Raw genomic sequence first — 22,250 nt, 5'->3', positions numbered from 1 at the left:
AAAGCTGCAATTATAATTTAATGTGACAATCGTTGGTGTTGTAAATCAAGTGGTAGCATGTGTGTGTTGTGTGTCTGACAGAGAACTGGGGCTGCTGGACCCGGCAGTTTTTCAGGAGCAGCTGCGCAGTCTGAAGTTTAGGTAGGCATTTCTGTGTTTTCCACTACTACTATTTAGGAAAACTGTCTTCAAAATAGTCACATCGAAATGGCCTCTAATAACACATATCCACATATAAAAGTGGAGCGAAATGTAGGCAGGCTTGTTGTATTACCGAGTTGAGCCACAGGAGGCGCTCTACTTTGTAAAGTGTCCACAGTCACAACCACAGCCTCTTGTAAAGTGTGTGCACTAGCAGAGTCAGCTAGCCTGAAGTTACACAACCAAGTTGGAATGTAAGTTATTTATCTTCTCACTCAATTTTTGGTATTTATTTGCAATAATTTTACCTTGAGAGCTGCGCTGTGTTCTGTTTAGATACGCAGCGTAACTTAATACGTATGTCGAGGTATGAGTGAAGTGGTTTTGCAGCTGCTAGCTACTGTTAGCTAACTTACTGTCTCAGCTTTTGTGTGGGCAGTTAGCTCACTGAGGAGCAGCGCAGCATGCATGCTTGTTGGGAGGTTGCCCAACAGGAAAGTGAAATACACAGGCTCTGCACAAAAGAAAACTGACAAGTTAGCGTTGTGACAATCTAGTTATAGTTTGTTTGCATTACTTATGTTTAACATGTACAGTCAATCGTTTTGGCTGTTAAAATGTGCAACTTTGTTCCCTGTGCGCTTCAGCAGTTGTTGGCACATCTGTGGTTGAGCTCACTACAGGAAAAGTGTCAACTGTCCACTTGATAAAGAGTAGCAGATTAATGCTGGTTTTAAAAACTGAATTTTAGCAGAACACTGTCACAGGCTAGTAGTGACTGTATGCAGATGTAGGTTACTTGTTGGTAAATAGTGGCAGTTATGTTTATAGTAATGTGGAATAGGCATGTTATTTAATATATTAGACAGTTGTTATGAAATTGTTATATAGGACTGCCACTGTTGTAGCAGCATTTAGTAAACTTATTTTCACTGCTTTTATTAAAGTTTGTAATCCCTCAGAGTATTATCCACTTAACCTCAGTGGGATAGGTGCTGGATACAAACATAAATTTAATTGCGATATAGGATGACCCACACACTAAATCAAAGCTCACTATTTTATTCACAGCATTTCAACCAATAACAGGTTTTTACTTGTCTGGGATGGACCTGGTGGGCTTATACCAAATGACATGAAAGCATTTTGGCTTGAAATTGTTTATGGTGTATATTTAATAAAGGGTAGTGCTTACAGTTATTTTAAAAGAGGCAGTGTTTGGACCTGGTGATTGCAGAGCCAACGCATTTTAACCATTGGTAATGTTGTTTTGTTGTGTAAAGTGCATGACTTTCAACATTGTAGAATATGACAACATCTTGAAGGCACAGTGTTTGAATTAGACACTTATAAATATCAATAATATTAATAATAATATGAAGGAGAATAATCATATCATATGAATTTACATGTCAGACAACAGATGTATCTTCCATACTAATGTACTTCCTTATGAATCAATTATGTGCATTTTTGCTTTTACTATAGAAATAGATGCTAACTCGCAGGTTACTGAGACTTTAGCGAGCGACTTCTAATGGGGCCAGCAGTGGTATACAACAGTATCCATCACTGAAACATCAGTGGCATTCAAGTCATGGAGTCACTTTAAATCGATCATTTAAACAAAGTCAGCCCAAAGAGAGGGACTTTTTTTTTTTTTACATTGATTGTTTACACCATCTACATTGTAAAAATGATTAACAATGACAAAAACTCACCATTATGAAGGCTATACCAATCATATCGTATGTTCATATAAGTGTCCATTGTACATGCAGAGTTGTCTAATCTCTTTCTAGCGAGTATTCTCACTGTCAGTGTGTGTTTTCAGCATGGAAGAAGAGGCTCATAATATACAGAGCATTGACACGGACTCAGACTCAGCAGATAAAAAGGATGGCAATTGTCATATGAAATGGACTCAGGAAGAGGTGAGGGAAAAGAAGACTTTCAGTGATAACACCCTTATGTTTGTCATCAGCTTCCCATCATTTAATGAGTTTGTACTGCAGTATCAATGACTAAAATGTAATTCTGTATATAATATAATGTTACAAAGTATACATTTATGCTAAACCTGAAAGTGGACATTAAATTCAACATTGTCTGAACTGATTTTCTCGTGTGCAGGATGAAAATCTCAAAATCCTGATCAACAACTTTGGGAGGAAAGATTGGAAAACTATATCCAGTTTTTTACCAGTAAGTCCTCATCTGATGGAACGGAAACGTTTGTGCTGTTCTCTCTAGTAGATAAATGCGTACACAAAACACTGTGTCTGTCATGGGTTAAAATAGACAATTGTGATTGCTAAACAATCTCTTTATACTGACTAATTCTAATTTTGGATGATACAATAACCTGTCATTGCATTTAAAGAAGTAGAGTTAAAGATTTTTTCTGTTGCTGTAACAGGGGCGGACAGAAGTACAGTGTATGCAACGCTGGAAGAAGTACCTGCATCCTGATATAGTAAAAGGCTACTGGTCCAAAGAGGAAGATGACAAGGTGGAAAAGTGACACAAAAAATCTGATATAGACTTGACTGCAACACTGTTTTTTATTCACATGAACTTATCTCACTGCTGTATTTTTTGTGTTCATGTGTGTTTCCTCTGGACAGATAATAGAGCTGGTGGGCAAGTTTGGCACCAGACACTGGACTTTGATTTCCAGGCAGCTGAAGGGACGGCTGGGGAAACAGTGTCGTGAGCGCTGGCACAACCACCTCGACCCACTGATCAATAAGAGCTCCTGGACCAGTGAAGAAGACCTCATTATTTACAAAGCTCATTCCATTCTGGGAAACCGGTGGGCTGAGATTGCCAGGCTGCTCCCTGGGAGGTGGGTCGGTTATTGATGTGTTGAAATTGAAAAAGAAGGTTGAACTTCCTTTTTAAGCAGGGATCACACAGAGACTTCAGTGTATATGTTTTATCCTCTTGCAGGACAGACAACAGTATTAAGAACCACTGGAACGCCACTATCAAACGTAAAGCAGAGTTAGGTTTGTTCAAAGAAGAAGCTGACTCCATTACCCTCGATATTCAGCAGTATGTGGAAGGAGAGGTACAGAACATATTGTTTTTTTTTTTTTTTTACTGATTTCCAGCATTTAAAAGTTATTTTGGAGTGATTTCCCCAGAAATTGGACAGTAGATCAAATTTTGATATTGTAGAGATGTAACAGACTAAATGTTTGTTGGTTACAGTTTAATACTTACCTCATGTTATGACATCAAATTGATATAGCATAACATACTACAGTATATTAATCATTTTGTGGGTTGCTGATCAGATGAACTATGAAAGAAAAAGAAAACTTTGTGTGTTACTTGTAATATTTTCAGGCACTGACACTATTGTGGATTCACATTATATGTTGTTTTATAGGTGGACTTCAAGTGTGATGTTGTGTTAGATGCTGAACCAGTAACACCTGAAGTGGTAAGCTTATAATAATAAAAACAATACTATTATCAGTTTTCATTAGAGGTGGTTTTGGCTGCATGACTGTTGAAGATAAATTTCTTCCTAGCTGTTCCCAGCTTATGAGCTTGGTTTAACTCCTCTTTTCCTAGCTGCCGCTCAGCCCCGACAAAGACAAAAAGAAGAGGGAGCCTCGGAAAGTCAAGCAGAAGATGGTCACCCGGCCTGTACAGCCTTTGGTCCCCTCCTTGCCCCCCAGTTCAAGTTCCAGTCCCAGCTCCAGCTCTGGTGCTGTGCCAGCAGCCTCTTCAGTGGATCAGAAAAGGTTTGCAGATGCAGCACTGAGGATGATCGCTGAGGACATGATGCCACTCAGGTGACTTGTAGTGCTTATGGCTATAACAGTATAAACGCTTCTTAATCCTCAATCAGAGAAGTCCTCTCATGAGTCTCCATTCCCCAGATATGTCATGTATATGAAGCAGCTACTTTTGTGTATTTATTTTTTGAGTCACTGCACTGCACAGAATCACTGCACAGAATTGCCTGCCACTTGTTGAGATAGACAGCCAATCACCAGTGTAGATCATACTAGTCTTGTGCTAACAGGCGATTGTGGGGGCTATGGAGTGGGTCCTGGAGCACAGGATTTGTCCTGGTGTATGTGTGATTAATCGTTTGTTTGCACGGTTAAAGCACAGATTTTCTGCGCATGCACTGTTTGTGATTGAGACCCATTGTTATGGATGCCTGCTCTACCCACTCACATATATATTCTCTTCATTGCACAGCTTTGTTGAAGGAGCAGGCTTCAGGTCATTCATGAGTACCATCAGCCCTGAGTACAGCAAGCTGTCCCAGCGTACCATAGGCCTTCAGCTTTATGATGAAGTGGAGAGAACCATCAAGCCTCAGCTCATCCGTGACCTCAAAACATGCCTCGCCTCAACTACAGATGGTGAGAAGGTGATTCATGCCACCCTTGACCTCTGGGCTGGTGATCAGTCTAATCCAGTTGAGGAGGCCATTGTCATCGTGCAGCTCCATTACATCAGCGATTCCTGGCAGATCCGCCGTCCGGTCGTGGCCTTCCGTCACCTCAGCCACAAAAATCTGAGCTCAGCAGTGGCCAGAGAGCTTGAAGGTGTGCTGCTGAGCTACGGCATCTTTCCTCGCAGCATTGGATACGTCCTCCAGAACCAGGCCAAAGAAGCCCTCGCTGCAAACAGCTTGTTCTGCAACTACAAAATCATGTGCTCATCTAACAGGGGAGAACCAGATGGAGATGACATAGTGTCATTTCTGGCAGACCGGATGTCCGAAACGGAGTCCCCCTTTTCAGAACTGCAAATTGGGACCAGGACCACCTGTGTAGCCAAAACACTGCAGCTAGTGATCAAGGAGGCACTTAAGAACTCTAGGGTAGTGGAGAACCTGCTCTCACAAGTCCACAATGTGGTGGCTTTCTTCAGGAGCAGCGCCTACTGGAGCGAGGTAGGAGAAACACAAACTATGTTTTAACATAGTTTGTAAATGTACACAATCCTTTTTTTCTGTTCATGTCAGCAGTGTAGTATACATTTAATTGATTTTTAAATCCAAAGATGAAGCTACAGCATGGGTTGAGGTATGATCCCCATTGCAGTGAGTTTATGAATTGCTGACATCTGACTATTTATCATTTTATTATTTAGGCACTGTTGAAGGAGTGCAGCGTGTCCCTGTGCCCATCCTCCATTAACTGCCGCTGGAACTCCATGATGTTGTCTCTGCGTCGTATGGTGCAGGGGTCTACCTGGAGCGCCATCATGGCTCTCCTGGCCCAGGCTCGCATAGAGGCTAATGACACAGCCAGCACCCCGCCTCTGCTCATGGTCAAGAGGGAGCAAGTGATTGACATCCTGGGTCTCCTTGAGCCCTTTCAGGAGGCCTTGCAGGTGAAGATAAAACTGATAATTATGGAGTTATATAAGGATGGGATATGTATGTAAATACTGTATTTTGTAGTATGAGTGTTATTGTTAAAAGATCGTTTGAGAGCATTTTGTTTTTGCTTCTTCTAATCCAGGCCTTACAAGGGAACGGTGTGACCCTCTCATCCATCATACCTTTGCTCCTTGGCCTGGATAAGACTTTGGAGAGCTGTGTAACCAACTACACACACTTCAGCAAGGGCCTGCGCACAGGCCTCCACACTCACTTCCAGACCCTGGTTCACCAGAAAGACCTGATACTAGCTTCTGTACTTGACCCCAGGATCAAAATGAAGGTACTACATTTGGCAAGAATTTTGACATTTTGCATCCACAAAGCTAATGGAGGGCTGCAACATTGTGAGATGGCATCTTATACCCATTTTATATTATTTCAAACCGAAGCTATAACAGAAATATTAACTGGTAGGATTTGAACAGCATTGTATTTTGCAGCATTGCTGTAGAGCTCGAGATTAATATTGAGTACATCAGTAAAGAAACTACATATCATACCTGTCTCCCTATCTAGAATCAGAACTATAAACCCTCACTAGAACCTTTTTTTCCCCCCCAGCCGTTTTGTGATTCCATATTGGAGGATGAGGTAGCTTCCCTAATGGCTCCATCAAAGGATCAGGCTCGCACCATCGTGGAAACCACATTGGGTGTCACAGGAGCATCAGCCTCTTCCCCTGTGAAGTCTGATGACAACCAGAAAAGCAAGGCAGTGGAAAAGGAAGGTGAACAGGATAGCCAAGCCAACACACTGATGGAGGCATCTGGTGGCAGCTCGGATGACAAAAACTGCAACGGAGTCAACGGGAATGACCTCAAGCGCAAATCCACCTCCAGCTTCCTCAAACTGTACTCAAAAACTTTTAGGTCAGAGCTTGATGTGTACCTGTCAGAACCACTGTGGGAAAACAACAACAGTTTGCTGTACTGGAAATCTGCTATTCGCTTTCCCAAACTTCAGGAACTCGCCAAAAAGCTGCTGGCAGCACCGGCCACCTCGGGCGGCTTCGACCGACTTTGTCCGATGGCAGCTTGTATTGTAAGAGCCAAAAGGAACCGTCTGCCACCACACATCACAGAGAGACTGCTTCTATACAAAAACTCTTTAAAGACAAAGACAGTTAAAAAGCCCAGTGGGGTCACTAAGCAGCGATAAGTCAAGTATCAGTAGTGTCTGCTTATACTTTGTACTATACCCCACTTCTCCACGCTTTACATTAAACAGAAACTCTGCACAAATTATATTTAAACATATTTAGAATAATGAAGGCAGTGAAATGCAAAATACATCATCACAGAGCTGCTGTCACTCCTCAGTGGTAAGAGGGTTCAGCCAACTGCAAGAGTTCAGAGTGAAAGACAGCTTCTCTTTACACAGAAAGCTGGACCACATTCCCTAAACAATGCATTATAAAGATATAAGTTATATTTGAGCACAATTCAGCACTGTAAAATGTAATCCTAAGTGTCAATACCTCAGTGTAAAAGATGTTACGGTCAATCATTTATCAATATAAACTACAGAGAATGGAGAGTTATTGATGGACTGTTTTTGCAGGTAAATTGCAGTGTCAGTGTATGGTCAGTAGTGGCAGAAATTGCACTGTAAAGATTTTCATGCATTGTAATTTAGTTTTGATGCTGTACACCACATGCAGGTGCAGTAAACTGAACACAAACACTTTGAGCTTTTTGTAAAAGCAGCCTTTATTTTATAAGTCTTTTACAGCTTGTTTATATTTTTTATTGGTCCGTGATGCCTTGAAGGTGCCACAATGAATGTTTTTTTCAAGGGCATTGTTGATTTAGAAATAGTTTTTGCCGTTAAATGAACTGTTATGTCCATTGACGTTGATTGGAACGGTTATCCTGCATCTGAATTTGAGACTAAGAAAGGAAGTCTAAGCAGGCTTAAGTTCACATTGAATGACAGCTAACTGATTTCATTGCAGTGATGATTGTTCATAGTGCAGAATATAATGAACAGCTTTACTCATCCTTTTCAGAAAATAGATTCTAGCTGCTACACTTGAAAAGGATTCTGTGCTTCTAATGGTTTAACCTCTTGTCTCCATGTAAATATACAGAGAATGTACTTGAGATTAAACATGTTTTTCTCTACAGTTTATTTGTTTCCTTGTGTTCAAATCTCATGTTGCGTTTTCAAACAGATCTATGATAGAATATAACTAATATTTGAATCTAATGGGAACTGAGTGTAAAAAGTGGCAGGATGGCCAACCTAGCTGTTAAAAGTTATATATCCCAACATGCTTAAGATGCACTCGATTGTCCCTGCACCCAGGTTAGTAAGTGCTGCTAGAATGACTGAAATGTGTCAATGCGCTTTGTCATTGATTCTACAATGTCTGAACTCTACTGGAGGATGAACACAATTCCAAAAGATGTTTCCTCATCTGGTGTTTTGATGATGGTGGTGGAGAGCGCTGTCTGACACATCAGTCCAAAATCTTACCGTTGGGTTGAGATCTGATGCTATAGAATATGATTCACATCATTTTCATACTCATCAAACCATTCAGTGACCCCTCAAGCCCTATGGATGGGGGCATTGTCATCCTGGAAGAGACCAAACCATGCCGGCAAAATGCCTCCCACAGCATTAACAATCACTGGGTCCCCTCACTGTAGGGGTCAAGCATTCAGGCCTGTACTGTCCCCATAGTGTACACCACACACAAATCAGTATGCACAGGGCCTGCTCAGTATTTTTTATATATACCACAGAGCGTGACTGGATTGATCGATGAACGATGATCGTTAATAAGTGTAGTGCAGATACACCATGTAGTGTATCTGTGTGGAAGCGCCTGCTTTGATTACATTTCTGCACTCATTTATTCAGGTTTTGCTTTAATTGTAAGTTGATCAGTACTAATTTAATAATTTTTAAGTAATATTTAAAAATTATAAGATGTTTTGTGGAATATTTTACATCCACTAATGTAAATGTTCAATCTGCAAATGAAAAGTGAAATACCAATGAATTGGATGCACTATTATTATTATTATTATTATTATGTTAATTATCATCTTTCAGTCGTCGTCAGTGATTGGCTGGACAAACCTCCTACGTCACACGAAAACTGCGTCAGCTTGTACTTCCGGTGTCACGACCCTCTCCTCCGACTCCGCCATGTGTGTGTTAGAAAAGTGATGTTTCTGCTTGTTAAGAAGCCAAAAGAGTAACATTAACCCGCTTCTTGTTCCCCTGCTCAGCGCTTAAAATAGAGGAAGAAGTTTCCACAGCAGGACGGAGGATATGTCAGGCTCGTTGACATAAGTAGAGTAGAATAATAAAGCATACTAGGAGGCGGTGTGGTGAAAATAAAGTGTCGCCATGGCTCTGTACATGAAGGCAGCTGAGATCCTGGAGAAAGCGGAGAAGAAGCAGGGCGCTCTGAAGACTCTGGTGTACGACAGTAAGTTTGGGAACATAAAGCAGCTGTTTGCTTTAGTTTGTGAGACGCAGAAGTTTTCCGCCGTGCTGCAGGAGATCATCGAGTCCACCAAGCTGCTCAAAAACACCAAGCTGAAGATGCCCCTGGCCAAGGTGCTGGCCTACGACCTGCTGATGGGTCAGGGTCTGAAGTGCGGCGGCTCCTGGAAGGCAGTCATGATGAAGCACCGCTCCAGGATGCAGGCTGCACTTGCTCGCATGAAAGTGAAGCAGAAGGTCAGCAGGAACGATGGTCTGCTCCAGGCCGACGTCCTGCAGTCCCCTGGGGACCAGCTGCCCAGGTATGTGCGTGTCAACACCGTGAAGACCACCGTGGAGGATGCTGTGGACTACCTGAAGAGGGATGGCTTCTCCTACCTGGGACAGGCCTGCAGAATGGATGACTTGACCCTGCAGAGGAAACACTTTGTGATGGACCTACACCTGCCCGAGGTGCTGGTCTTCTCTCCTAAAACAGACTTCCATGACCACTTCCTGTACAAAGCCGGTCACATCATTCTGCAGGACAAAGCCAGCTGCCTCCCCGCCTATCTCCTCAACCCCCCACCCGGCTGCCATGTCATCGACGCCTGTGCTGCCCCCGGCAACAAAACCAGCCACCTTGCAGCCAAAATGAAGAACAAAGGCAAGCTGTTTGCCTTTGATTTGGATGCCAAGCGACTGAGCACCATGTCAACCCTCCTGCTCAGAGCAGGAGTCACCTGTCAGCAGCTGGCCAACCAGGACTTCCTGAAGGTGGATCCTGACAGCCCGCAGTATAAAGATGTTGAGTACATCTTGCTGGATCCCTCCTGCAGTGGATCAGGTAAAGAAACCAGTGTCCCTGTAAACATGAGTTTAAACTTATCCAGATTGTCTTTACAGGTGGATCAGACAATCTATGAAACATGTGACTTTATTTTCATAGTCACATGTTCCATATGTTTTCCAGGACAGTAAAAATCTGTAAACATACAAACTTCACCTCCATGTCTCAGTCTAAGTCGTATTGTGTATAACATGTAGTTGTTTTTAGAGGGAGATTTGGAGAGATCTCATGGTTTCTGCACAGCTGATCTGAGGCATCAGAGGAGCAGAGTAATAATGCCAAACATGATTACATCTTATTGCTGCAATAAATGGTTTCCATCACAGTGTAAAATTAAGGCTTTCAAAAGGCTGAGAGAGAATCAACATATAGAAAGCAGGAGGCACCAAAATGTGATCAAAAAACCTAGAATTGTCTAGGTTCTGATTTACAGAGACAAACTGAAGTAGCTTACATATGTAGATTGGTTTAAGCAACAGGTTTTGTACTCTGTGATCTTCCTTCTTTAGCAGGAAGCTAAATGTCACCTGAAATGATCAGATGTTGTGAATATATCAGTTTTGCTTTAATGCCACTATTTCTATTGGCCAAACCACTGATGTGCATGTCCTGACTGAATTAATACTGATGGAGTTATATTATCAGTTCTGTGCAGCTCATTTTAACACTGTAGTATTTGACTTCTCCATCATTTCACCAATACTGGGAGACTTTGGACAGGAAATACCTAATAGTAGTCATGTCAAGTCAAGTCAAGTTTATTTATAAAGCACATTTAAAAACAACCTCAGTTGAACCAAAGTGCTGTACAGATATTAAAATACAATATAATCACACACAATATAATAATAAATAAAAACAATAAATGAATAGTAAGAGCTCAGTTTTAAAAAACTAAAATTAGAATAAAACAAATAAAAACAAATAAAAAGTAAAATAAATAAAATAAAATAAAATAAATAAAAAGTAGGAAGCCAAGGATTCTCGCCTAGCTGGGATTGAACGCCAAGGAAAACAGATATGTTTTTAGTAGTGTTTTAAAATGCTCTACAGACTGTGCAGCTCTAACGTGGAAGGGTAGGCTGTTCCACAGCTTGGGGGCCGCCACTGAGAAGGCTCTGTCCCCCCGAGTAGAGAGTCTGGACCGAGGTACAGCCAAGAGCAGCTGGTTTGTTGACCTCAGTGCTCTAGATGTACTGTGAGGCTGTATAAGCTCTGATAAATAAGATGGTGCCAGACCATTAAAACACTTAAAAACAATTAATAAAACCTTGAACTGGATCCTAAAGTGAACAGGCAGCCAGTGCAAGGATGCAAGGACAGGACTGATGTGGTCGCGCCGTTTCTTTCCAGTCAGCAGGCGGGCGGCTGCATTCTGGACTACCTGTAAACGGCGCAGAGCTGACTGGTCGAGACCAACAAACAAAGAATTGCTGTAGTCTAACCGTGAGGTAACAAAGGTGTGAATGACTTTCTCCAGATCATTTCTGGGGAGATAAGCCTTTGCTTTTGCTAATAATCTTAGCTGGAAGAAGCTTGTTTTTACGATTGAGCTTATCTGTTTATCAAACTTGAAGTCACTGTCCAAAATAACACCAAGGTTCTTTGCAGATGGGTGACAGTGAGGCTTCAGGGTGCCAATGGCGCTGTCATAGCCATCTAGGAGATTTTGTTTCCCGAATAAAATAATCTCCGTTTTATTTTTATTCATGGAGAGAAAGTTCACTTCCATCCAAGATTGAATGTCCTTGAGGCAGTCTAATAAGACCTGGACAGAGGCTTGGTCATTTGCTTTTAAGGGCAGATAGATTTGCACGTCATCTGCAAAGCAATGAAATGAGACATCGTGTTTTCTAAATATGGATCCCAATGGCAACATATATATCGAAAAGAGGAGGGGGCCCAAAATAGAACCCTGAGGCACCCCACAGCTCAGGGGGGAAGTAGCCGAAGTATACTGGCCCATCTGGACAGAGAAGCTTCTGTCAGAGAGATATGACTGAAACCACTTAAGAACATTACCCTTAATGCCCACACAGGTGTTTAAGCGAGACAGGAGGATGTTGTGATCCACTGTGTCAAAGGCAGCTGTCAGATCCAGAAGGACCAGAACAGCAGAGTTCCCAGAGTCAACAGATAAAAAGAGGTCATTTAAAATCCTTAAAAGTGCCGTTTCAGTGCTATGGCGTGACTTAAAACCAGACTGGAACTTCTCAGAAATGCCATTTAGGTCAATAAAAGACTGCAGCTGTTTGCTAACCACCTTCTCCAACACCTTAGAAAGAAAGGGAAGCTTGGAGATAGGCCTAAAGTTAGATAAGACTGTGGGGTCAAGATTGTGTTTTTTGATGAGGGGCTGGACCACAGCATGTTTAAAGGCAGCTGGGACACATCCAGACATCAAACATGAATTTATCAGATCCATAACACAGGGCCCAATAATATGGAAAACATCCTTAAAAAGACGGGGTGGGATGCTGTCAAGAGGACAGTGAGAAGGTCTGAGGTGCTGGACAATATCAGTTAAAGCTGAAAGAGACACTTGCTCAAATGTGTCAAAAACAGCAGGGCAAACAGGAGAGACGGCAGGATCCAATGCAGACAGCGAAAGAGAGGACCTAATATCGGAGATCTTGCCAATAAAAAACCTTAGAAAATCTTCACATAATTTAAGTGAAGGAACAACACCATTGTGGTCACAAGGGTTTAAAAGAGTATTTAAAGTATTGAACAGGAACTGAGGTTTATGACTATTAGCTGACACAAGATTGGAGAAAAACTGACTCTTGGCAGCTTTAACAGCTTTCTGGTACTGCAATAGGCTGTTATTTAAGTCATATCGTCTAACTAGAAATAATGAAGCAGGTGCATTTCTGAACATCCAGTATATTCTCTCTATCTATTTGTACTGTGTAATCCTGTTTACATGCATAAACAAGTAAACAGCATTCCTTAAAAGTCAGGTCATAACCAGCAACTATGCACTTAAATTAACACGAAAATCAGGATTGAGATGTAATGTCTGTAATGTGTGTGGGTTTCAGGTATGGTGTGTCTGCGGGACAACACCTCCTCTGCAGACCAGCAGGCCAATCAGGCTCGTTTGGTCTCCTTAGCTGCCTTCCAGCTGCGTTGCCTGAATCACGCCCTCAAGTTCCCCAGCCTGAAGCGCCTGGTCTACTCCACCTGCTCCATCCACAGCCAGGAGAACGAGGATGTTGTCAGTGCTTGTCTTCAGCAGAACCCGGGCTTCAGGTAGCAATGGTCGTCTCTCACTAGATGAAGATAAAACTGCTCATATTTTTATACCTGCAAATGTTGGAGGTATAAAAGCTCTCTTTGCATCCTTCTCTCGATGACTCGGTCTGTTTTTAAGAGAGAATTTCAGTCTCTTTTTTAATGTAAGAGTTGTGGATTTTCATGCATGTAGTAATGTTAGAATGAAATTTCCACTCTTCCATTAAAATAATTGAGTTTTAACTACTACTGCTACTCTGATTTGAAGTAGTGGTGTCAGCTATCAGTTCCCAATGTGTATATATTTCTGTTAGACATCAAAAATGATTCTTTGTGGCTTTATTACTTTAATGTTTTTGTGGGGGGGTTTTCTCCTTCAGACTGGTTTCTCTGCTGCCTCAGTGGCCTGAGCGAGGTCTGGAGCCGCTCACTCAGTGTCTGCGTGCCAGCACCGCCAAGACCCGCACACATGGCTTCTTTGTGGCTCTGCTGGAGAAACACACTGACACTGGGAACCTGAAGCAGGAACCGGCCATCCAGATAAGGTAAATACAGGGGGTGTCACTTAAAGTTAATCTTAATAATGAAATTCCTGTTTGGTCAGGACACATATTTTCAAAGAATATAGAAACACTTATTTAATTCACATTTAGATATTTCACATCTCTATATATATTTAATTCATATAATGAATTCATTCACACTCAGTTTGATTCATTTAGCTATTATTAGGGTGTTTGTTTTTGTTGAATGGTTTCTAATTCTATTGTATATTGTGCTTCTGTCATTATCTGCCTTAATAAGTAGAGGCACTACAATCAGTATATAAGGTATAACTTCAGCAAACTGTGTAGAAAGAAATGATGCAGCACAGCAATGATAGTTTGTGTGTATTTCATTGATTTCCATCATAACACAGCTTGCAATAAAGGAAAAATAATCGTTTGAATTTTGAAATTGGATGAGCAGGTTGACTCTTTCTGTTTGTTTCTGTCATAGTGAGTCACAGGTGACACCACGCAGTCCACTCGCCTGTGAGAAGAGACCTGCAGCTTCTTCAGAAGAGTCTGAAGCTTCAGAGACGGAGGACAAACCCACGCCTGATGCAGGACAGACTGACAGTACACCAGAGAAGAAGAGGAAGAGGACGAGAAAGAGGAAGAAGAAGAAGAAGGCGGCAGCAGCAACAACAACAACAACAACAACAACAACAGAGTGATAAATGATGTAAAATGAGACTGCTGCAGCATGTTGTCTGGAGGGATTGCTCTACTACAGGTGGCTTTTTACAGCAGACATTTTGACTGATGGTCATAGGTGTTATTAATCATGTAAACGATGGCTCTGTTCTATGTCTGTGTGAAATAACCTTATGGAGATATGTGGGGAATGTAACTGAAAAGTAAAGATTGTTTTATATGAGGTTTCTGTGTCTTGTTATATTCTATGAAGTGATTCCACTGCTCCTGGTTTTCCTTTATTTACATTTATTTTAGACGTAGTAACAGCTTTCAGGGTGCACGTAACCAACAGCCAACCTTTTTTTTTTTTTTTTAATTGAAAAGGATTAATCTGCAAACTTCACAGTCACAGACACCATAACAATAAACACCTCATACAATACAAGACACATTAGATAAGAAATATACTTTAAATTATGTAAATAATAAACATTTTTATAATAGGTCTGCACTCTTCCAAAGTTGCTCATCAAATATTTTAATTTCTTCATAAACTCAGAGGAAAGACTTTGCATGTGTTTTCTTTAGTCTCAGCACTGAGATTTTTTAATCAAGGCCGTTTTAGACTCAGAAAAAGTTTATTTAATTTTCCTCTGCCAAGATGCTGAGTCTCAGGTTGTGAGAGGAGCCACCAGCCAACCAACTGAAGAAGCAGCAACTCATTTCCGGTCAAACAGGCTCAGCTATTGGTTGAAACCCTCGTGGCTCCTGTGACGCACTTACGCAAAAGCTTTTGTAACTTGTTTTCGTAATGCTGCTACAGGGTTTATAATCTTTTGGCGGCGTCTCACCGAGCAACACTTATAGGAAAAGCAAAGTAAGTAACTTTAATTGATGTAGGCGTTTTTAATGTTTATGACAGCTGTCTAAAACAATGCGACAAGGAAAAATAATGTGAACACTAGCTTGTCCTTTAACTATGTACATATATTTACAGCCTAAGTAACTGTTACTCTTGATAGCTCTGCAGCAGCTTCCCCGGCCCTCACAGCAGGATGTCCACGGTGCCCAAGGTGAAACTGTCCGGAGGTCTGGAGATCTGCCGGGTCCTGAACGGGATGTGGCAGGTGTCCGGGGCGCACGGTCCGGTGGATAAAGCCGCAGCAGGTAAACCTCAACCGGCCACGAAAACTATTTAATTTTCCTAGAATGGCGAAGTCATTGGTTGGTCAGGTTTAGGTATGAGGAGTGAATGGTTAGGACTTCGCCATCCTAGGAAAGAATAGGATCATGGAAATGTAAAAACAATTAGGCGTTGTTATTTTTGTGTTTATTACAGATATCTTCATATCACTTGTTTTTAAATCAATTTAGTTGTTGGTAGATATAAGTGTTTATTAATATATTGTCAGCAACTATAACTTCTCCAGCCCATGTGTGGAGGCTAGTGTATAAACATAATGAATGACAATTTATTAAAACACAGATGTAATGATACAGAACATGCCTTTTTAAAGAGGCGAAGGAAGGAAGGAGTCCTGTTCCATGAGTCAATCAATAGCTTTTCTTTGTATATAAAGGAGACCAACCTAATACCATTAATATACTGTATGTACAAGATCTCCTTTAAACTCACTTTGCAAGGGCTGTGCAGTAAAGCTGTGTCCAAATGAAAATGTTTGAACAATAAGTAGGCTATTTAGAGTTATATTAAATCTGACACTACACGTGATGTGCAGGTTAGTAATGTAACATTGTGTCTGTGCAAAAAGATTTCAACAGATCATTTTTGATATGCACCGTTTATACTTACTCTTTCCAGCTATGTGTTACTTAGCTGAACTGTGCTGTTTCTGCTCCTCTCTCTCCAGTCGATGCAATGCAGACCTATGTAGATGCCGGTCTGACCACATTTGACATGGCAGACATTTATGGGCCTGCTGAGGAAATATTTGGACAGTTCAACAGCCAGGTACACACACGCACACACACACATTGTAAAGTATTGGCAGCAACTGTGATTAAATAAGCACTTAATTTGATCACAAACGCACACAGTCTGACCTGCTGTTTGAGTTTTTTATCTTTTGTGTGTGAGGAAATTAAAACTAATCTAGCTATATACATCCAGTATTAAACTTATTACAATTATAGTATTACACCCTTTTATAAAATACATTTCTGTGATGTTAAGAATCTTAATAAAATATAATAGATGAACAGAAAAATGCACATGCAATGTTATTAAGACAGATATTTCTCTTTGTCTACTCAGTTTACTAGCTAGTGTTGTCAAGTAACATTCTTGATAAAAAAAAATGCAACATTATTCTCAGTAATCAATATTATTACAGGACACTCGAAATGCTTTAGCAGATTGTAAAGTTTAATCAAGAAGAATTAAATGAGAGAACCCAGTAATGCTGTTATATAGCCACATCCTGCCTGATGTTGCTGACTGATTTGGACCACTAAAACACAAGAGGGAGCTGATGTACTTCAGTAGAAAGAAGTTGGTGCTCAAAGGGGGTGTGTGCGCGCGCGTGTGTGTGTGTGTGTGATTACAAAAAAGAGACAAAGGGAGAAACAGAGATAGTGAAAAAAAGAAAGAGGCTACTGAATGAGTTTCTTATTCTGTTTCCTGACAAATACAATACATCTGTATTATGTGACATAAATACAAAAATAAAATTCTCCCAACTTATTAAATTAAACTTAACATTTTTTTATTTGGTTTGTAGTTGCCTGTGACAGGACTCCCAGGATTACTTTGGGGAATAATGTTGATGTGAAAAGAGCCAATAAGCTGCATATACCTGTTCTAAATTCAATTATTTAGACATTTTCTTTAATAATACCTTTGTACCTCAAAGTAAAGTAAGCTGACCATATTTAGAACATGCAATCTTACTTAATACAGTTTTATTGAGGTAACTGTGATATAGTTGTATATAGTTGTCATTCACACTGTATATTACTGTGAGCAAAGTCCTGCCTGGATATTGATTTTCTATCCAGTTGTTAGTGTCCGTTTTCTCCACAGAGCTGCAGATACTCAACACACACATTAAGAAATGCTCACACAGTACACTATCACGCATACACACACATACACACACACACGGGGGTCCTAGTGGGGCTCAGATCAGAGTCTTTGTGGCTGATGTGTTGTGACAGTCTAATGGTATCGACTGTGGTCTCGGCCGTTCACCTGGAATAATGTGCTGAGAATCAGAGAGCTCTTCTCTCACCAAACCATCTTTTCACTTTTCCCTCTATTTATTTCATTACATGTGCTTTCTTGACTCTTTGTCACCGTTACAGTAAAATAATCAACACCTCTTAACTCCTGCATCCTTGTAAATAATTAGCATCATAGTATTTTTAGCTGCAGTACAAAACAAATTGTGGTGCAATATTTTTTTTTAATTATTTGCAAGATATTGAATGTGGTAATAATGGATAGTACTGTAAGTGCTTAATTCAAGTGCTTTGTAGTGTTTACGACTGTTTGTCTGATCTGTAGCTGAAATCCAAGTCATCTCAGAGAGCCATGCCAGCTTTGCAGGGTCTGACTAAATATGTGCCAAGACCAGGACCAATGGACCGCAAGGTGAGCAGCTGACAAACGGGAGTGACACTCACACTCAGTCTGCCATGTTTTTAACAGTGAGGATGGTGTTATCCACTAGAGAGCAGTGCATCTCTTTATAAAGAAACACTGGTCTACAATGAAATGCTACATTTCATCTCTGGAGATTTGAGCTCTTTGTTTGAGATCTTAAACCTTCACACTACACTACAGTATGAATATTCTGAAGTATCAATATGTTGTAATTGCTCACAGTTCATAATATTTGTGTTTAATCCAGTAGTAAATTACATTGATCATTTATTAGTGCAAACAGACTCAAGCAACTTCTTTTTTTTTATTAAATAATTTGGTTTGTCAGAATCACAGTTCAACACACTGTCAGGCAGGTTGTTTTTGAGCTGATGTGTGCAGTTAGAGACCTTTTCTTTTTTGTTTTTAAAGATTCACAGTTAGTTTTATTGTTGAAAGATGAGACAGGGTCTGAGGTGTGTGTCTGTGCAGGTAGTGGAGAAGGCACTGCAGTACTCCATGGCCCGTATGCAGGTGGACAGTCTGGACTGTGTTCAGTTCCACTGGTGGGACTACAGAGACAAGAGATACCTGGACGCACTGGGACACCTGTCTGACCTGCAGCAGGAGGGTCTCATACGTACGTACATTGTGATACACATGTATAGATAAACATCATAAGACTGATGAATAAACAGCTCAGCTCACTGACACAGATACATTAGCAGTGTGTTGACTTATTACAGACATATCAGTAGTATCAGGCTATTCAGATATATGAAAAAAGAAATTGAAATACAAGAAGTTCATTAATCAGTAAGTTAAATCATCACTGTTTATTTTCTGCTTAAGTTTTTGGTTCATCTATAACATTTTAAATTATAATCAGAGATTCTTGCCTAAATGGCTGTGTGAAAAACTTTAGTTGCGTGCTCCCTTGTAGCCTACTGGTCAAAACACATAACACAACCACAATGTCAGTAGTTTGATTCTGGTAGAATCTTTATTACATGTCATTCCCTTATTCTCAACCATTATTTCCTGTCATCTCTCTCAATTCTCTCTGTTCAATAAAGGCATGAAATGTATTTGAAAAGTATATTGACCAGTATATCATTATTGGATTATTTTTCATCCTGATTATCATACTCTAGAAGAATTCAGTCCACATATATAATGACGCATGTTTATAGTTGTATGTGATCATTTTCTGAATGGTGTACAGTTTGTCTGAAGTGTCAAAGTAGGACATGATGCTCTCCTGTGATCCAGTACCTTTATTTTCATTCTGAGAAGACATCAGGGCACCAACTGATGAGTCTTGTTTTCTGTTTTCAGGGGAACTCTCCCTCACTAACTTTGATACGCAGAGACTGGAGGAGATCACCAACAAAGGCATCCGCATCTCCAGCAACCAGGTAACACTTCCCTCTACATTCCTGCTCACACTGCTCCATCACACTCATGATTTCTCTCTTCATCTCTCTTTGTGTGTGTGTTAACAACATATTTAATGTGTCCATCTGGCAGGTTCAGTACTCTCTGATTGATCAGCGTCCGGTAGCAAAGATGGAGCAGTTCTGTCTGGATAACAACATTCAGCTGCTCACTTACGGCACTCTGGGTGAGACACAACACTTCACATGAATTACAGTCATTACTTATACATGAATGTTACTCCACTTACACAAAGGAAAGCTTCATTTTTTTATGAAGTAAGTAGTACATTTACCATCGTGATGTAAAGATGTAAAATGGTGGGCTTCTAAGATGGAGTCAGCCGACATGACGACACATCCTCTCCTCTCTCATCTGCCCTCCCCCTCTCATCTTTTCGCCATCATCTCCTTTTATATCAACCTTCTCCTCCCTCCATCTCATCGTCCTGCTAACCTCAACGGTCTCCCTCTCTGCCCTCTTTTTTCTCCTCACCACTTCTCTCCCTTTACTTGTTTTCTCTTTACCTTCACTTACATCACTTTTTTTCGTCCTCTCTGTCCTCCATTTTAACTGTTCTCTTTCTCCATCCTTTTATCCCTGCCGCCTCCGCCTCCTCCTCCTCCTCCATCCCATATTTCCCCTCTTGCCCTCTTTCCATCTGCCCCGTCTCATTTAACTCTCTCCTCCATCTCTCGCAGCTGGAGGTCTGCTCACAGAGCGTTATCTGGGGAAGGCTGAGCCTAACACCAGGGCGGAGCTTTACACCGCCTCCCTCTCTAAGTACAAGAACATTATCGACACTTGGGGTGGCTGGAGACTTTTCCAGTACCTCCTTGTCACCTTGGACACAATTGCCAAGAGACACGATTGCTCGGTGGCCAGTGTGGCAACGCGTTTCGTGCTGGACCGCCCTGCAGTGGGCGGGGTCATCGTGGGCTGTCGGCTAGGTGTCGCAGGGGCGGGTCAGCACATCAGCGACAGTCTACGTAGCTGCAGCCCTGACCTGAAGCTCACAGCGGAAGATCTCGCCGCCATCGAAGCAGTGACACACCGCTCTAGGGAACTCATAGCAGTCATTGGGGACTGCGGGGATGAGTACAGGAGATAAAGGGGGGGATGGGGGGATGCACTCACTGACTGACTGGATATGACAGGTGGAGGGAGGAGCAAAGTATCTCACGCAGCACAGCCCAATAGTGGAAAATGATATATAAATGGAGCTTCTGATGAAGATCATTCTCCAATCTCAGTTTCTGCACTAAAAGACTGCAGCTGCACTTCTGACATAGATTATAAAGAGCATTCAGCCTAAAATGATGTATTCTCTTTGCTTTTATAAATGTTTTTAAGGTTATATGCCTGATATAAGGTGTAGTTATATTTTCTACCTGAATATCTGATGCAGCTGAACAGGTTGATTAAATCTCTACAGCGCCTGCTTACAATGCTTGAAGTGCTTTTTCTTATGAGTGAGAGAAGTTTTTCATTCATGCTTGAATACATTTTTACAGAGAGGCTGGAACACACTTTAATCAGCATTTACATTTAAGTAACCAGCATGCCTTTAAGTCAAAATTCCTCAGTCGTCTTCAGTTGTTATAGCTGTCATTTGAAGTTGAAAGAAGAATTTATATATCGTATCAGAACTTTTTTTGAACTTGAATTTAATGTTTAAGTGGAATCCCTTTATACTTTAAAATGAAAATGAGAAAACCGCTTTAAACAAGCAACAGAAGAAAAATAAAACCTTTTAAAATCATTTTTGCTGCTTCCCTAGCTTTCATTTATTATAGGATTATTTCACCTAAATGACAAAGAAAATGTATCTAGCTATGCCGAGTGTTCAGGGAGGTCTTTGTATCATCCTAGACAATGAGACATTATTCCTGCATGTTACTGATGATGTTGATGCTGAGATGTATATCATAGTGTATTTAGTGTGAATGTACTGCATATAAATATTTTTGTGATTTGGGTGAACTGACCCTTTAAAAGTATATCATGAAACAATGCTCATCTATATTCCTTTGTGTCTGAGGAAATGGCCATGAGGTGGACTTGTTTGCATGTACATTATGTACAGTATTGAGGGGGAAGGGGCTCAATGAAGTGGAAGTAAGTGTAGAACCCTGTAGCACTGTCTGGCCCTACACATGACGAGAAAGCGACAAAATGCACGCACGCACACACACACACATACACACACAAATGTTAAGCTCCCATCACTCTATAAAATTTGCCATTATAATGAAGCATGTGCTGGCTTGTGTAACTGTTGAGGGATTATGACAGCCTGGATACTGTGTTTTAACCTATACATGGCTGAGTGCATAATTATCATGTGATCGTTATGTACAGGCTGTGTGTAATTTGCATGTGCAGTATGTCTGATGAAGTAGCAGCAATGTAGTTTGACAGGAGGTGTGTGAGCCACTCCACATGTGCTCATATGCACTATAATGTTTGTGTCTATGTATTAGCAGAGAAGAATCCATATAACAGATTGACAGATAAGCAGACAGATGCTTAGACGGTGGACGGATAGAAACGCCCAGCCTGCCTATGCTCCCAGCACCTTAGAGCGTGTGAACGGTGGACATACACACAGGCGTGCACACAATCTGTCAGTCTGTTTTACTTTTCTCCCTCACACACACAGCTGACACACTCTGTCCACCTCAAAGAGTAGACAGACTGCTGCTGTGCTATAGGAGTGGGGTCAAAGGTCATTCCGGATATCACATCCAATCTTCTGTGGCTCTTCTCACCAGCTGGAGTTCAGTTAGTGCAGTGCACAAAGGACTGTGAGGTACAGTAAGAACAAAGAGGACCTCATTGTGATTCTGCACAAACTTGTTTTACACATTTAGAAACAAGTAACAACAACTGCTTACCTTTGACTGCAGTGTGTGTTCAGTGAAAGGGGAGTTACTG

The 22,250-nt window shown here is 41.1% G+C and overlaps 3 protein-coding genes across 3 annotated transcripts; all 3 read left to right on the top strand.

The window, feature by feature from the left end:
• The first annotated feature begins 332 nt into the window (after positions 1 to 332).
• mybl2a (v-myb avian myeloblastosis viral oncogene homolog-like 2a) lies at positions 333 to 7,172 on the top strand. The gene is made up of 12 exons (XM_053317666.1): positions 333 to 395; positions 1,976 to 2,075; positions 2,275 to 2,346; positions 2,561 to 2,653; positions 2,769 to 2,989; positions 3,094 to 3,214; positions 3,539 to 3,592; positions 3,727 to 3,950; positions 4,366 to 5,068; positions 5,269 to 5,511; positions 5,643 to 5,843; positions 6,125 to 7,172. Exons 2-12 carry the CDS (start codon positions 1,977 to 1,979, stop codon positions 6,719 to 6,721), a joined length of 2,628 nt encoding a protein of 875 aa, XP_053173641.1. The 5' UTR covers positions 333 to 395; position 1,976; the 3' UTR covers positions 6,722 to 7,172.
• Positions 7,173 to 8,705: 1,533 nt separating this feature from the next.
• Positions 8,706 to 14,483, top strand: nsun5 (NOP2/Sun RNA methyltransferase 5). The gene is made up of 4 exons (XM_053317570.1): positions 8,706 to 9,851; positions 12,899 to 13,109; positions 13,472 to 13,636; positions 14,091 to 14,483. Exons 1-4 carry the CDS (start codon positions 8,927 to 8,929, stop codon positions 14,308 to 14,310), a joined length of 1,521 nt encoding a protein of 506 aa, XP_053173545.1. The 5' UTR covers positions 8,706 to 8,926; the 3' UTR covers positions 14,311 to 14,483.
• An 844-nt stretch (positions 14,484 to 15,327) lies between these two features.
• LOC128357548 (uncharacterized oxidoreductase YccK-like) lies at positions 15,328 to 20,424 on the top strand. The gene is made up of 7 exons (XM_053317914.1): positions 15,328 to 15,439; positions 16,144 to 16,244; positions 17,799 to 17,885; positions 18,369 to 18,516; positions 19,215 to 19,294; positions 19,407 to 19,500; positions 20,015 to 20,424. The coding sequence occupies exons 1-7, from the start codon at positions 15,328 to 15,330 to the stop codon at positions 20,422 to 20,424; spliced, it is 1,032 nt and encodes a 343-aa protein (XP_053173889.1).
• The last annotated feature ends 1,826 nt before the right edge of the window (positions 20,425 to 22,250 follow it).

This window comes from Scomber japonicus, chromosome 4 (genome assembly GCF_027409825.1).
Source record: "Scomber japonicus isolate fScoJap1 chromosome 4, fScoJap1.pri, whole genome shotgun sequence".
NCBI lineage: Eukaryota > Metazoa > Chordata > Actinopteri > Scombriformes > Scombridae > Scomber > Scomber japonicus.
This window is presented reverse-complemented; position numbering and strand designations above follow the sequence as displayed.